General features: G+C 49.2%; 1 protein-coding gene across 1 annotated transcript in view; it reads left to right on the top strand.

Moving 5' to 3' along the window:
• The first annotated feature begins 605 nt into the window (after positions 1 to 605).
• The window catches only part of LOC146357916 (myeloperoxidase-like), a 29,889-nt gene continuing 14,126 nt past the window's right edge, over positions 606 to 16,368 (top strand). The window contains exons 1-10 of the mRNA XM_084829602.1: positions 606 to 683; positions 1,597 to 1,624; positions 2,057 to 2,189; positions 3,120 to 3,160; positions 5,141 to 5,270; positions 6,389 to 6,482; positions 8,616 to 8,822; positions 12,168 to 12,279; positions 12,445 to 12,798; positions 14,661 to 14,821. Of these exons, the coding sequence (XP_084685728.1) occupies positions 606 to 683; positions 1,597 to 1,624; positions 2,057 to 2,189; positions 3,120 to 3,160; positions 5,141 to 5,270; positions 6,389 to 6,482; positions 8,616 to 8,822; positions 12,168 to 12,279; positions 12,445 to 12,798; positions 14,661 to 14,821 (1,338 nt within the window). The remainder of the gene's footprint in view (positions 684 to 1,596; positions 1,625 to 2,056; positions 2,190 to 3,119; positions 3,161 to 5,140; positions 5,271 to 6,388; positions 6,483 to 8,615; positions 8,823 to 12,167; positions 12,280 to 12,444; positions 12,799 to 14,660; positions 14,822 to 16,368) is intronic.

Raw genomic sequence — 16,368 nt, 5'->3', positions numbered from 1 at the left:
TTTGCCCATTCCTAATCACTATGGGCGATTTACCTGCAATCTCCATAACAAAGGAGATAGTCCTCAAGACCATTAATCTCCACCAGTCCTAATGGCTTGGCCAGTTTAGCAGATTCTACTCTTACATCACAGAATCACAGGGTTGGAAAGGATCCCAAAAGGCCATCCAGCCCAACCCACCAAACTCACAGCAACGTTCACCTCCAATCAAATACCCTGTGTTTTTTTTCAGATGCCCGTGTCAAATACCTGCAGTCCACTTCGATAACTGATAGGGCTGTGCAGGGACCCCGATTGCCTGGGCCCGATTGAGCCCAGGCAGATTCGGGGGACCCCGACCCGACTCAGCCCTGCAGTGGGATTCGGATGTTGAACCCCGTTTTGGGTCCCCACCTGATGCCCCTGCGCAAACCCCCTTACCTTGCCACCACCGCCTCCTCCACCGCCATCACCATCCTCGCCACCGCTGCTGCCGCCATCCTCGCTGTTGCAAACTCCTGAGGCCTGGACACGCGTGCCAACTCTTATTGCAGGGAGTCACCATTTTTGAAATGTCAACTTCCAGGAACTTCCTGGCAGCTGTGAGGGCGGTGGCAGCGGCGGACATGGCGGTGAGGGCGGTGGTGACAAGGATAGTGATGGTGGCGGTGGCGCTAGCGACGGAGGCGTCGTCGGAGGCTCAGGTAAGCACCTGGCGCAGCTGGGGCAGGGGTGTCAATGCTCCAAAGTACAGCGAGTACTTCAGAGAGCCCCTGACCTGCTCTGGGTTGCTTCGTGCCCCCTCCGCTTTGCTTCGGGGTTTAGGCCTCAGGCCGAAGCAGTGCACAGCCCTAATAACTGATACCCTGCAAAGATTTAGCACTGTTGGAACATTATTGTGGTTTATTTTTATGCAGCAGTTAAAAACAAAATTAATACACACACACACATATACACACACACATACAAAGCCCCCCCCCAACACACACACACAGTTTGTTTTTTTTAAAAGCCAGTCCAAAGATCCAAATCAGGAAAGGGCACAAGTCAAACGCAACCAGGGCTCAAATGCAAATAAGAGACTAAATCAAATGCAGATGGTAAAGGCCCATTGGGATTGAGTGGAACAATTAATTGTTAAAGTTCTGACAGAATAAAGTTCCGTTCAGTAGCCATCAGAAAATGGTGAGAAATGAAGCACAACAAGCCTCAAAAGAGAGGGAGTTCCAGGGTCTTGGCACCACTATCAAGAAGGCCCTGTCCATGTACCCACCTGCTTCACGTCAGCTGGTGATGGGCTGTGGAGCACAGTCTCCTGCAATGCCCTCAAAAGGGAGGCAGATTCATCTGGGAGTAAGCCGTCCTTCAGGTATCCTGAACCCAACTCGTGAAGTGCTTTAAAAGTAATAGCCAGCACCTTGATTTCGGCCCAGAAGCAGAATGTTTTGAATTAGGCCCTGGAAACACACATGGATGTCTTTTCATTTGGGGACTACTATTATTTTTTCCTCACCCTCAGAAAATGACAGCGAACCTGAAAGCCTATTGGTGAATGAGGCTCTGTCTGGCACGGGACAAGCAGCTGGTCTCCTTAGCTTACAATCGCTCTCGCAGCAGGTACGGATCCCCGGCGATGCAAGTGGCAGTGAGCGCCATGCAGTTTCCTTTCCCTGCTCGTGCACTTGCTGGGCGTGCTGTCTGTTCCTGCCCCCTACAACTGGGCCTGTGTCCCGGCCGGGCCTCATGGGATTTTTCGGCCTCTTGGTTTCAGCCATGCTCATCTTTCATTCTGTAAAACCACAGAGGGAAAACAGTGCTGACCAAGGGATCACTGAGTGCCAGTGACCTGCTGAGCCTGCTTAAGCACCCCGAGGCAGAGACCAATGTAGCTGTTCATGCAGCTGAGTTGATTGATGGACGCGGCGGTTGAGCTTGTCCGGCAGCTTGCTTACAGGCAGGAGAAGCGGCATGGCAACGTGTCAGGTGTTTGTCACATTCCCACCCCTCTGCAAACACAGTCCCAGTCTTCCGCTCCTGACTGCCTTGAGCAGCTCCTTTCCCCCTTTTCTTCTGCAAGGGGTCCTCAGTGGTCACGACCTCTCCGCCTTGGTGGACGTAACTGGCTGTTCTGCTCAGCTCCGGCCCATTGAATGCCCAGACACCTGTTTGACTGACAAGTACAGATCCATAGATGGGACATGCAACAACAGGTAATTCTGGCCCAGTCCTTGGACTTGTCGTGGGTAAAAACACTGGCCTTATTATATGGGGACTTCCAGAAGCCCCATTCGCCTGCCAGCTGCAAAGAAACGCAACCATATTTGGCAGCACCTTCTTTGCAACAGACCTAGCCGCTATGTAGTGCAGTAACTAGATAGAGCATAGAGATGGTTTCACATTCCCTGCCTTCTGCTAGCAACAGGAAGTTCCGGGGCATCTTTACACGGGCAAAACAGCACCTTCAACTTGTGCCACCTTCAAGACTAACACATTTATTGTGCTACAAGCTTTCATGGACCGCAGTCTTTTTCATCAGATGTATAGACTGTTACCCTCAGTTGGCAGGATCAACTGAGTGTACAGCGATGGTGGAGAACAGACAGCTGGGGGCCACATGTTGTCCATGGCCAACTCTCATATGGCCCATGTTGTTATCTGGAGCCATTCCTGAGCGGGGAAAGCAGAACACTTTGAAAGCAGGTTCTAACATTGGTTTGGGAGAGGAGAGGGAAAGGGCAGTAGCACAGAGAGAGAGAGAGAGAGAGAGAGAGCTGGCAGAAAGACAAAGAGCAGGGGTGGCAGAGAGGGAGGGAGGGGTGGCAGAAAGACAGAGAGCAGGGGTGAGTGAGAGAGAGAGGGGGCTGGCAGAAAGACAGAGGGAGGGAAGGAGGGAGGGAGGGGTGGCAGAAAGACAGAGAGCAGGGGTGGCAGAGGGAGGGGGTTGGTGGAAAGACAGAGATCAAGGGTGGCAGAGAGGGAGAGAGAGAAAAGGTTGGCAGAAAGACAGAAAGCAGCGGTGGCAGAGAGAGGGGGGGTTGGCAGAAAGACGGAGAGCAGGGGTGGCAGAGAGAAAGAGAGAGAGAGAGAGATGGGGCGGCTGCGGTTGCTGTCTTTTCCTGATGGTTATTGTCCCTTCATAGACAAAAGATTCTCTACCTCTGGTGTGGAGAAAATGTTATCAGTGAGTTCAGAGTGAAATAACAAGCTCAAATGTAAAAATAATTACTGCCAGCATTTACAAAGATAACACAAACATCCTGGCACTGGTAAGCTAATTAACACCTGTAGTCGATAAGAACCCACTATCTCGATTCAAAATACAGATGATAGAATTGAATTTCCTGCATTTTTCCCCACTGGTAAATGTTTACAGGGTCAGTTTCTTGGTAAAGAGAGAATACTGGAAACTCCTGGCATTTTTGTAATACCTGTTTATATACAAATAAGTACAGGTTGAGAAAAGGAGCAAGAGAGGACACAGACAGATAGTTTTGTGCTAATTTTAAAGCAGCATCAGACTCCAAAAGCAACAGCAGCAATCTTGCAACCAGATCCTGGTGCAAAAGACATGCCCTTAGAATTAAAGAATTCTCAGCCCAGGAATTTGTTCTGAGTATCAGAACTGAACAGAGTTCACAGTCCTTTGACACAAAAATCCCCTCCCGGTTACCCAGAGCATTCTTCACTTCAGGGGTATAATTTGAGGTGGGAGGGAAGAGTCATGTTGTTGTTGCTATAGGCAGCAAATGGATACAGTACAGCAAGGGTGGGGAACCAGATTGGTGCCGGGGGCCAGATTGCCTCCTGGGACCAGTCTGGAGAGCTGGATGACAACAGGGGGTGAGCCTCACACCTGGCATCTGCCACCCCCATTTTCTGGGCAGAGGGAGCCACAGAGCACAGAGGCACTCTCTGCACAGAGAAAAGGACCCTATAGAGTGACACTGGTTGAACGGGAGAGTCACTTCTCCAACTAGGGAAGGGGAAGGAGGAGTGAAACAGACTCAGACAGCTCCTGAAGGCAAGGGAGGAGCGACGCAGACTGAGCTGTGGCTTAGAGCTTCTCTACATTAAGGAAAAATCCCGCAAACTTACTGGGGCTTTGTCTTCTGGAGTGTTCGTGGGTTTACAATGGGCACAATACACACGCTTCCCCCCTTCCTTTGTTTTTCCTGGTCCCTTTGTGGGCACGTTCCATATGTTTCATTTATTCAAGCAGTAGATGGTGCTACAAGATTTCTAAAATATCGTGTGATTCTTTAATTACATCACCTCTTTGATGAGTTTTTTTATGTGTGTGTGGGGGGGTTGTTACTGCATTTTGGGTTTTTTTTTTAATGAACCCCCCAAAAATGAGGGAGGCACCAGAGGTTGATGACATCATGAAAAGGACCCGTGAACTTCCATGAGTGAACAATCATGAGCGCACAATAAATGCCTCTTGTAAAAACGCCCTTAGAACAGGGGTGGGCTGAAAGTAGATCTCCAGATGTTTTGGACTTCAGCTCCCAGTCTTCTTGACCATTGGCCATGCTGGCAGGGGCTTCAGGGAGTCTCAGACATCTGGAAATCTACTTTCTGCTCATCCCTATGCTAGAGAAACGCCCCTGAGGCTGTGGCACAGTTGCTCCCACCCCCTCTCCCTCCTCGGGGGCAGGGGCTCAGGGTTGGGGCTTCACCTGAGACCCTGCAAGCCAGAGGTTCCCCATCCCTGCACTACAGGAAGGTGTCTATTTGCTGTTATTTAGAAAACTCTCTATATCAAATGATACACTTGCCCTGCCTCTCCACTTAGGGTGAGTTCACACAGAAGTGGTGGTAAAACTGCTCCAGACCAGGACAGCTCCACTTGAGACTGGAAATGGGGGATGTCAGGGCTGAAAGTTTTCCCATTTAAAATAAATAAAAAAGAAAACGCCGCACATACAAAATAGAATATCAGGGTAAAGGCTAGAATCTTTTTTCTCCTTGGCATGTATATTTTCTATGAGTGGGAAGTTTTCGATATGGAGGACTATTCACTCATATGATACAACTCACCTGCACTCTCAAGTGGTATAATCAGTCATTTTTCTTCTTCACCCATTATTTATGTGAATTAAAATGCTATTTCCCCATTTTCTCCTGTTTCAGCTTATGAGATAATATTTTCCCCTTGCAGGAAAAACCCTCTTTGGGGAGCAGCAAACACAGCTTACACCTGCTGGCTCCCTGCAGACTATGAAGATGGGTTCTCTGTACCTAAAGGATGGAATGAATCAAAGACCTAAGATGGCTTCCCGTTCCCTTTGGTATGTGATAGTGCAGGGACACAGAACTCAGGAACATGGGCCAAATCTGGCCTGCCTGTAGTCCCAATCCAGTTCTCTAGGGTTCCCCAGATGGCCACGCTCCTTCCCTTGGCACCATCCCCTTTACCCTGATGGCTGGGGGGGGGGGGTTGTGCAGGGCTTGTTTTCCTTTCTCAAAGTTGAAATACCTCTTGCAAGGCTTAGTTACTGCTAGTAAAAGTGTTGAACTAAAGTATGCAGGTATATTTCATATTTTTGGCTCTTTCTGTTTTGCCTTTGGCTCCACTCACCACTGGAATGTGGTTCCAAGAGCTTCTCCAAAACTGAATTTGGCCCTTGGGCTGAAAGAGGTTCAACACCCCTGTGATAATGGGTAAGACACAGCCTTCTCTTGTGAATGGAGGTGATGGGGTTCAGACTGGGTTTAAGCGCACACCTACCTACCTACCTACCTAGAGAGTCTAATTACGCCAAAGCTTTCCTTTTCAAAGGAAAATTTAACACTGCATGAGCAGAACTTCTCCCCTTGAAGCCCCCACCATGTCTTCCCAACATCTTTGACCTGGCAACGGTCCTGTGGAGTAAGCCACTCGTGTTTTCATTTCACGTTTGGAGCACAGAATCTCCACAATAATATACTTCGATCCAGCACTGGGATCCATGGGCACCTGTGTTGGGAATAGCTTCCCCATTCATTTCAACTGAGGAAGCCAGCCCATTTGCTCATGCAGATAGGATTCCTCCATTAACATAGATGGGGGTTACCCGCATATACAGAGAGGGATCTCCCCAAAGTCACCCAGCAAGAGCTGGTCTATATGTTACAACCACACAGATGCCACTGGAAACAGCCTCCCTGCGCTTGCTGCAACATGAAATGCAACACACTAGTGCCGTGCCTAAAATTTCTCCCAATTTTTTTTCAACCATCCTCATTCAATTTGATAGGAAAAAAACTGCTTTTGAAAAGAAACTCAAAGGAGGAGAAAATTTCAGGTTATTGTGCTAACTTTACTTATGAGGTGGCTGAGGCATGTGAGCAAGGGCCCTGCCTTTCATTGGACAATCATCTCTCCAGCAAACAGTAGCCTCCTTGGCTTCCCGCACTTCAATTAAAGCCCAGGGGAAGACAAGAGGCAATTCCTCTCAGGGTGCTTTTTCATGTCAGAAAGTGCAGGCATCGTGGGAGGCTCCAGAGCAACGGAGAGACGTGTAATACAAAGAAAACACACAGCACCCTTGGCCACCTCGCAGTGATTAGATAAGCTCAAAAACACCAACAAAGTGTCATCAGTGTCATCAATATGTGGATGACACGCAGCTCTACCTCTCATTCAAATCTTCACCAAGGTTGGCCGTAGAATCCCTGTCCAAATGTCTGGAGACGGTGAGTGGCTGGATGGGGAGGAATAAGCTGAAGCTGAACCCTGACAAGACCGAGGTACTTTTGGTGGGAGACAAGAGGAGGCTGGGGGATGTTGACCTGGTGTTGAATGGGGTACGGCTACCCTTGAAAGGCCAGGTCCACAGCCTGGGGGTCATTTTGGACTCCCAGCTGTCCATGGAGGCTCAGGTGTCAGCTGTGAGCCAGACAGCGCTGTATCAACTCCATCTGATACGGCGGCTGCACCCCTTCCTTCCCGACCATCTGCTCCCATTGGTAGTACATGCCCTGGTCTCCTCTCATTTAGACTACTGTAATGCGCTCTACGTGGGGTTACCCTTGAAGACGGTTCGGAAGCTGCAGCTGGTACAGAACGTGGCGGCTCGCCTGATTAAAGGCAGCCACCGGCGAGATCACATCACTCCAGTGCTGAAGGAGTTGCACTGGTTACCAGTTGTTTTCAGGGCTAAATTCAAGGTGTTGGTTTTGACCTTTAAAACCCTATATGGTTCTGGCCCAGCCTATCTTAAGGAGCGCCTCCAGCAACACCAGACAGGCTGCTTAACAAGATCAGCCTCGGATGGCCTTCTCTCTGTCCCATCAGCCAGGACAGCTAGACTGGTGGGGACGAGGGAGAGGGCCTTTTCTGTGGTGGCCCCCACTCTGTGGAACTCCCTCCCTAGGGAACTCCGTCATGCCCCCTCTTTAATGAGCTTCCGTCGTGCATTAAAAACGTGGTTGTTCAGGCAGGCATTTGGGGTGGGTTAGGGTACTTTTAAAAAAAAATTATGGTAGAATTTTATTGTTTTAAATTGTTTTATGGTGTGTTGTACATCGCCCAGAGTGGCTGGGTGACCAGCCAGATGGGCGATTAATAAATTTAATAATAAATAAATAATAAAATAAACAAAAGAAATGTAAAATAAATTATAAAGCACCCTGAGATTGGGACAGAACAATGGAAGCCCCTTTCATGGGGGAGGAAAATTTTCAGGAAACTGGAGGACAGATTTTGGCACAGTACTAACTCCACCTCTTCCCAGAAGCTGGACACACAACAGTCCCCCCTCACACTTGCTAATGGGCTTTCAGAGAAGTGGCAGTAATATCAGTATCTGCATCAGAGACAAATTGTATCCACAATCACCCCCCAGAAATGTAAACTTTGGAAGACTCTGGGGAAGGTGCTGAACAATGATGACTAGAGCCAAGCAAAAATTTCTCAGAAGACATATTTCTCAGAGTTCTGAGATTTTTCTTTTCTTACCTTCCTAGAAATAAAAGGCCACTTTGCAGAATTTTCTCCAATTTTTCTTCACCATTTTTTTCCTAGTAGCCATCTTCCTCCCCCTCCCCCTCCAAAATGCCCCAGAATGATGCTAGCTATGGGGCATTGTGGAGGATGCAAAATCAGGGGCCCAAGTTGCCAACACAGTTGCTGTGGTTGCCACTTGCAGTGGCAGCACAATCCCCTCCCGTCCCGCCCCCAAATCCTCTTAGGAGTTAGGAAAAAAGCAAGAAGCTGTGCAACATGCCCTGCCAATGGGGAGCCCTACCTGTGAGAAACTGTTGGAGATTTTCTCCTCCCCAGGAGAAATTTGTTGAAATTGTCCCCCGCCCCGCCCCGTTTCTCTGCCCACAAGTAAAGTGGAGAATTAACTTCAATTGTTAAGTGAAGTGCAGGTGGAAATCACCTGGCAATATGCAATGCAGGCTTTTAAAATCCCACGATGCTTATGCCTGCACTCTGCTGTTCATTTCAGGGTTTTGTACTTGTTTTACTTTCCCTTCTCTTCTTACTGAGTTGAAGTGATGCATGAACATGGCTGATTCATTCCAATTAGCTCAAGCTGACTGAGATTGAATGCATACAAAGCCACGGCCGTGACTTGTCGCCTGTGCTCAAAGTACACCTTAGAAATGGTCCAGGCCTCTGATCACCATCACCTCTCTTCTTCAAGGTACACCAGGTATCCCATGAAATCTTGCACACATGGAATGAGAACATCTCCCTGGACAGTTCCTACACCCACATGCTGGTGGAGTGGGGCCAGTGGATTGACCACGACATGGATCTCACACCCCAGAGTGGCAGCACCATTTCCTTCATGGGTGGAGCAGAGTGCTCCCAAACTTGCAGCAACCAAAGCCTGTGCTTCCCCATCCAGGTAACAAAATGAAGCTGGAGGTCAACAAAGAAGAACTTATCCTTCAGCTAGGAAGCATATGAGAGCCAGTGTGGTCTAATGGTTAGAGTGTTGGACTAGGACCTGGGAGATCCAGGTTCTAGTCCCCACTCGTCCATGAAGCTTTGGGCCAGTCACTGACTCTCAGCCTAACCTACCTCACAGGATTGTTGTGAGGAGAAAATGGAGAGGAGGAGGAGAACCATGTAACCTGCCTTGGGTTCCTTGGAGGAAAACAGGCAGGATATAAACGTAGTAATAAATACATACATACATACATACATACTCATCAGGCAGTATCCAACGGGGCCACTCTGCCTCCATGGGTTCCATTGTGCTTATGGGATGCACCACTCGGTTGATGGGGAAGTGGCACTTCTAAAGAATAACCCTGGAAGTGAGTGGGAATGCTAGTTTCCAGAATGGGGCTGATCAGCAGAGCTCCCTTCTGCAAGCTCTGCAAGCTCTGCTAATCTGCATCCTTCTGGAAACAAACATTATGGCTAATTTCCAATGGCTTTGGGAACTCCTAGGCTCCCACTGCACTAACGGGAGGTTCTGCTAGTATGCAAGCAGCATTGGCTGCTGCCCATCATATTCAGCCTGGTTTATAGTAAGGGTTGTTGCCTCTTCCTTTGCCCAGTGGGCCTGCGGCCCGTAGAACAAGATGAAGCACATGGACTCCTGGGTAGACTGGGCTCACACCCAAGGGTGTTTCCAGATGAGGCTTTTATTGTGCAATCACCCTGCTTCATTCAAGGAACATTACGGGAGTTCCAGATAATGACTTCTTCCATTTGTAGCCCCCCTTTGTTTTCCCACTGCTTCTTCCACCTTTTTTTCTTGCCGGAGAAAAACAACGAATGGCTAAGGCAGAAAAGATGGAATAGCTGTACAGCCCCCTCCAGCTGGAAGGCAAGTGGTTGGTGAAATAGCTGCACAATGCCTTCCATCAACCCTCCATTTGGAGGCACTGCCAAATTGCACCGGAGGGGCCGTAGCTCGGTGTGATGGAGCACACGCTTTGCATGCAGACAGTCCCAGGTTCGGTCCCCGGCTTCTCCAGGTAGGGCAAGGGAAGAATCCCACCTGGAACCCTGGAGAGCCGCTGCTGCCAGTCAGTGTCGACAGCATTGGACTAGATGGGCCGGTGGTCTGACTCAGTGCAAGGCAGCTTCCTAGGCTCCAAATAGTTTGTTTCTGTGCACATGCCCCAGTTCTTGTGATGTCTCTCACACATTTTCAAGCTTGTAGAACTGAGGCATCAGCATATAGACAAAGAACCGAGAGGCACCAGCACAAATGCCCCCCTCCCCCAGGAGCCTGGCCATAAGCCTGGCTGGGGTAGGATGGGGGTGGGGTGCCTGGCCTCTGTCCTTGTTCCACCTCTGGCATAGTTTCAGTAATGGACGGGGGCCAGGGTGTGCATGCATTGGGGCTATGTGGCAGAGAAGCAGAAAAACGGCATGATTAGTCTAGGATGGGAGTGTGGCTGGTGAAAGGACTGGAAGTCTCCACCCCTTCCCTCTCTCTTACCTGTCACACACCTGACAGGCCTTGGTGAGCTAGTGATGTGGGAGCAGCAGCTGTGGGGCTCTCTTTGCTAGAGCTAAAAGCCCCAAGTCCAGGTCAGCCTCCAAACATGTTATCCCCCAAAGAATGGCCTTGGGGGAACATGACGAGGGCAGTAAGAAGCACCTTTGCTGTGCAAAACATTGAACAGAGCATCAGTAGGAGATGGGAAAACGGGCAATGAGTTGTCCACACCCAGTCCACCCCACCCCACCTCCCTCCTCCCTGAATGGAAATTTTGTTTAAAGGGAAAGATTCTAACCCATAGCTGCAATGTTGGAAGTCGGGACTTGCAGATGAATGGGATGGCAAGATATGGAGCATAGTCAATCACCCGTAGTCAGTCACCCCATGACCCCCTAGTTGCAATTTCAGCAGATTTCCATAGCTGCCAAATCTATACATTCTGCACAGTTTTTATCCTTATTTGCTCACTACATGCACCAGTTGCTGATGTTGAATTATTGGCCCCCGGGGTATGAGCCTTGGGCAAAAGACTGGGCTGCTATACTCAAGTGCCAGCTCTCTTGGGTTAGCAGAACCATTTGGAAGAAGGTGAACATAACAGCATAAGTAACCTTAATTGGCTTATTTCCAAACACTGGGCCTGGAGAAAGCAGTGGAGGCTGGTGGCTCCGATTTCAGTGGGGCTGTGAATCCATTCTGGGTTTCAGTCAGAACCAGCCAGAACTCTAAAGGAGCTAGCCAAGGTGCTGAGCCAAACTAGATCACCAAACTAGGTTCAGCACCTTGGACAGCTCCTTTAGAGTTCTGACTGAAACCCAGAATGGATCCACAGCCCCACTGATATCGGAGTCACCAGCCTCCACTGGGAGAAAGATAGTAGGTTTGAAGAAAACTGAAAGTGACCTGGGCATTTCCAGATGAGGCTTTTATCATGCAGTCACCCTCCCTCACTCATGGAATACCTTGCAAGAGGCCTGGAAGATATCACCCTCATCTCGTGACCCTCCCATGTTTCCCACCACTTCTCCCCTCTTTATTTCTTTCCACAAAAAAAGGTGTTACGGAGGAAAAGATGGAATAACTGCACAATGCCCTTTGACTGGTAGTGCTAAGAAGCACTCTGGAAGCACTCTGTCTGGAAGCACTCCTGATAAGGCCTTTATTTCCCATGGTTTGTCTACACCTGCCTTCTCCAACCTGGTGCCGTCCATCTGTTTTGGACTACAACTCCCAGCATTCCTTCCTGGCTTTTGGCATGCTGGCTGGGGTGATGGGAGCTCTGGTCCAAAACATCTGGAGAGCAGCTGGTTGGAAAAGACTGGTTTACACACTCATTTCTTTTGTCCCTCTGTCATTTCTGGGCAAACAGGTTTGATAGCTGTGGTGTAGTGGAGGCAGGGCTCGCAGGGACATAGCACCACCACTTTTTGGTCAGCAGGGATGGTGATGTCATCTGCCCCTCCCCTTAGGCTCCCCTGTTTCCCTCTGAGCTTAGCTACAATCCTCACACTAGCTGGGGGGGGGGGGGATTAATTTTCCCAGCAACAATATATTGTTCCTTGTAATGCAAAGGATTGTGGGGCGGCTTGGTCTTGAATGGGCCATTAAGACCCATGAGCTTTACCAAAGACCTGCTCCTGGTGGAGATGAAAAGTGCTACAAGTGGTTTGTTGATCTAGACCAACCCAGCTGCCTGCATTTTTTGATTCTCCTTGAGGGTGTGGCTATGGGGACTGTCATGACAAGCACCTGCACTTCACAATTTACCACTACACCCCTGTCTGACAGGCTTTTGAAGCACCGCAAAATTCTCTGGAGAAGGTAGTGGGCAGAGAGGTGCCAAGCACATCGTTGGCACCTGTCTATCAGGCCACCTTCAACTCTCGGGCAGGGCAGGGCGGTGGGGGACACACAACTACACTTGTTTGTCTTCAGCTTGTGATTCTATATCATCATCGCTTTGTCTTCAGCTTGTGATTCTATATGATAAGCTGCAGGAACGGGATAAAAGAACTTGATCTGTCACCTCCTCTCAATACGGAACAGGTTGTTTGGTCCCTCCTAGCATCTCTCTACACAGGCTTAGGCACCCGGACATCCAGCACTGTGCTTCTTCTGTGTGCCAGCAGATCCCTGCTGGTGACGTTGAGCTTTCCTCTGGGGCGGCTGGAGCCCCGGGAGCAGCTGAACAGTCTCACCTCCTTTGTGGATGGCAGCATGATCTATGGCAGCACCGCCTCCCTTGCCAGGAAACTCCGCAATTTCACCCAGGAGCTGGGGCTCCTGGCTGTCATCCAGGAGTTCTCCGATGGTGGCCTCCCCATCCTGCCCTTTGCCGTGAAGAGGTTCCCCAACCCGTGTGCTTTGACAAGGAATTCCTGTCTTGCCAATGCGCCTGACGTGCCCTGTTTTGTGGCAGGTAAGGGGAAGGTGTCTCAGGTGTGTTGGGAGAGATCCCCCCACTGGCTTTGCTGCATACTGTGACCAGGTGAAAAAGAAGACAGAGCGCGGATCCTTATTTAGCCATACTTAGAGCAGACCCATTGAAATCAATGGGACCTGCATTTGTCATGACTAAATCAACTCCTATTGATTCCAGTGGGTGTACTTTAGGTATGACTAAATGGATCCAGCCCCTGCACTCCTGTTTCTTTAACAGCAGGGAAGAATTTTGACATTGGTCGCTTTCCTTTCCCCTCTATGACGAGTTGTGCTTGCCAAAATTCTCCTCTGCTTTTTATTTATGTACTATTTACATCACTTGTACACAGGCCAATTAAATGTCCCCTGGTCAGTTAACAGCAAAAGCTAAAAATGATAAAAACAATCAACAGGAGCAAGCGTGATCAAGCGGAGGCAAACCAACCGCAGCATAAAACTAAACAGATAAATGAAACCAGCAACAGCAAAAACATGACATTTGCACAGCAGAGCTTTTTCTACGCAGCTATGAAAGATACAACAGCCCTGTCCAACTTTGAAATGGGTCCTCCTAGCTTTTTCTAAGGCTCTGTGTGATAACCGGTGGGACTGACCTGAACGGACCTCCTAGTGCAGACGGTTTCAGATCTGGGGTTCAGTGGTGTCACTAAGCCCCAGAGGGAGTTCATATTTTCTGTACTCTAGTCTAATAAATCAAATAGTGCCACCTAGTGGCTATGGCTGTAGAGGGTTTTTTTCCCCTTCAGCATTGACTCCAGCGTTGCCTACAAGGGAGTTTTGGAGGTAAATTGTCAGGATGCCTGGCACTGGTAATAAGGTGATAGAAAGGGCTGAGAAGAAGGGTGGCTTCTGCCTCAGGGCAAGAGGGAAACAACTGGAACCAAAGCAAAGCCAAAATCTCATCAGTGGGAAAGTATAATCTAAACATCCAGCAATGTCTCCTGGGCCCCATCCACATGGCACTGCTTTCCCCCTTCACCCCGTCGCAACTGCTCAGCATTTCAGCTTCGAATTAGCTTCTGCTGGGATACACTCGCGATTTACTGAGGGCTTCCCTAACAGACTCCACTGTGCCCTTTTCTCTTTTTTGCCATTATACTTTAATGCGCAGCTGTGCAGTCCCGTGGGGGTGCAACACTTCAGCTGCTGTATTTTAAGGGTTCTGTTGTGTCTTTCTGTCCCTTGTTAGGTAAAAAGTGGGTGTTCTGTGCTCCTTCATTTCCACACCATCTGTTTGTCAGTTCCCCAGCCTGAGACTCTCATGATGGTTCGTGCTCACCTACCCACCGCTCTGAAATGGTGGCCAGAGCAAAGCTGGTCCTCCTCCAAGACACACACACACCCCGACCCTTGGGCACTGAGTCCAAAAGCAACTGTTGCAAAGATACAAAGCTGCAAAAATGTGCAAAAGTGTGATTAAATAGATGAAAACGCCTCTCTGTGCCTCTGTAACTGCGCAGCTGTGAAGGGATGGGGGCATAAAGGGGTGTCACAGAGTGACACTACGCACACTTACAACATGCCCACTGCAAAATGCGAAGTCAGTTTCGCAATTGCGGGGAAGCCTGCAGCAAACGAGAAACATTGCAGCAAAATGCCTCCTTGGAAATCCGCATTTTCTGGGAGAAAACCATGGATGGCTGCGAAGTGGCAACTATGTCGTCTGTCCTGAGGGACCTCAACTTGAAGCTGCCCTGGAGTAAAAGGCACATGTAGACAGGGCCCCACTATGTCTCACTGCACTGAACGTGGGAAATCTTTTTTAAATGTTGAAGAACAATTAAGGTCTGCCAAAAGATTGTGGGTTTTCTCTCATTTATTCTGTCTTTTCCTTTCCAGGAGACTCACGGTTGAATGAGCATTTAGGGATACAAGCTTTGCATACAGTGTTCCTGAGGGAGAGCAACAGAATTGCTGCCACTCTCCACCAGCTCAACCCACAATGGAGCAGCGAAATTCTGTATCAGGAGACACGTAAAATCATTGGTGCATACCTCCAGGTCAGGGCATCAAGCATGGCATTGGTTCATTCCTGGAACCAAGGGCTCTCTTTCCCTCCAAGGGACAAACTATAATGATGTGGAAAGTGCATGCCTCCCACTGAAAATGGCAGCCATGTGTTTGGCTCTCCTCTCCCTTATGTAATATCTGGTTGAATACATTTTATTTATTTATTATTTTATTTTATTATTTTATTTCTATACCACCTAATAGCCAAAGATCTCTGGGTGATTTACAAAAGTTAGAAAACATAATATGAAAACTTTAACATACAAAATGTAAACAATTTTAACAGCTAGAAACAGTTACAATGAGATACTGGGATGAAACAACTGACATTACAATCCCATCATATGCCATCAAATGCTTGGGAGTAAAGCACAGTCTTAACCTGGTGCTGAAAAGATGCTAATGTTGGCTCCAGGCAGATGCAGTGGGGAGATCGGTCCACAATTGGGGGTCTACCACTGATAAGGCCCCTTCCCTTGTTGCCACTCTCCGAGCCTCCTGACACCATGACATTCTGCGTTCCCCACCAGTAGCCAATGATATGGAGCAGGGATGGGGAAGTACCCAACGGTTGTGATGTCAGGATATGAGTAAGTTTTACGACATGTTACGGAGAGGAAAAGGACCTAAACAAGCAGCTGGTGTTTTCTGCAGCAACCATGTGTTCCGTGTGACATCTGCTTTGACTCACACTGTGCTGCCTTGCTTTCCTTTGTGGAACCTGCTCTTATCGAATAAGAGCTGGTCATGCTGAAAACACTCAGCAGTGCTAATACACACAGAGGTGTTTGTACAAGAGCAGCTCCAATCTCTGGAGGCCTCTTGTGAAGATACGCAAGAACCGCAAGCTAGTGCCAGGGCCAGAGTGCAGCTGGCGAGAAGGCAGAAAAGCTCTCTAGCTTGCAAAGCACAGAACGCCCCGCTGGGGCTCCAGCGTCCTTCTGTGGGGACTGCAGCCGCTCAATATGAGGAATGGGGGACAGTGCAGTACGCCAAATATGACAGACTTCAAAGAGCTTAATGCTCTTAAAGCTTAAAACTCTTAAATTTGACAGAACCTAAAGAGCTTAAGGGAGCAATCCTGTGTCCACTAGATACTGTCTAGAGGGCCAAAGGATATGCTGTTTTCTGGGAACCGACCTCAGAACCCACGCTCCGAGGTCAGTTCCCGGAAAACTGACCTCCCCCCACGTCTGCGCTGCCTCGGAAGCAGCGCGGCGAAGCCCCATCCTCCATGCTTGGAAGAGGAGCACAGAGTGACTGAAAAGGGGTGGGGGTGCTCCAGGGAGGGGGGAGCGGACCTGCGTGTACGACACATCCTATGTGTCATACAGCCGCCTCCTCTCCTGGTCAGCCCCCCCCCCCCATGGCTAGACAGCCGAAAATGGCTGTCTAGCGGAAAATAGCAGGGCAAGAGAGGTGTGGAAGGAACGATTCTCCCCCCCCCCCCGCTTGCCTCTCCTGCCTTGCTTTTGATAGGCGGTCGCCTCCAAGTTCGGAGGCGGCTGCCTATCTTGATAGGATTGCGCCCTTAAGC

Source organism: Heloderma suspectum, chromosome 1 (genome assembly GCF_057233095.1).
Source record: "Heloderma suspectum isolate Gila_16-S chromosome 1, 16-S_ref, whole genome shotgun sequence".
Classification (NCBI taxonomy): domain Eukaryota; kingdom Metazoa; phylum Chordata; class Lepidosauria; order Squamata; family Helodermatidae; genus Heloderma; species Heloderma suspectum.
The sequence above is the reverse complement of the archived record's forward strand: the minus strand, read 5'-3'. Positions and strand labels throughout refer to the sequence as shown.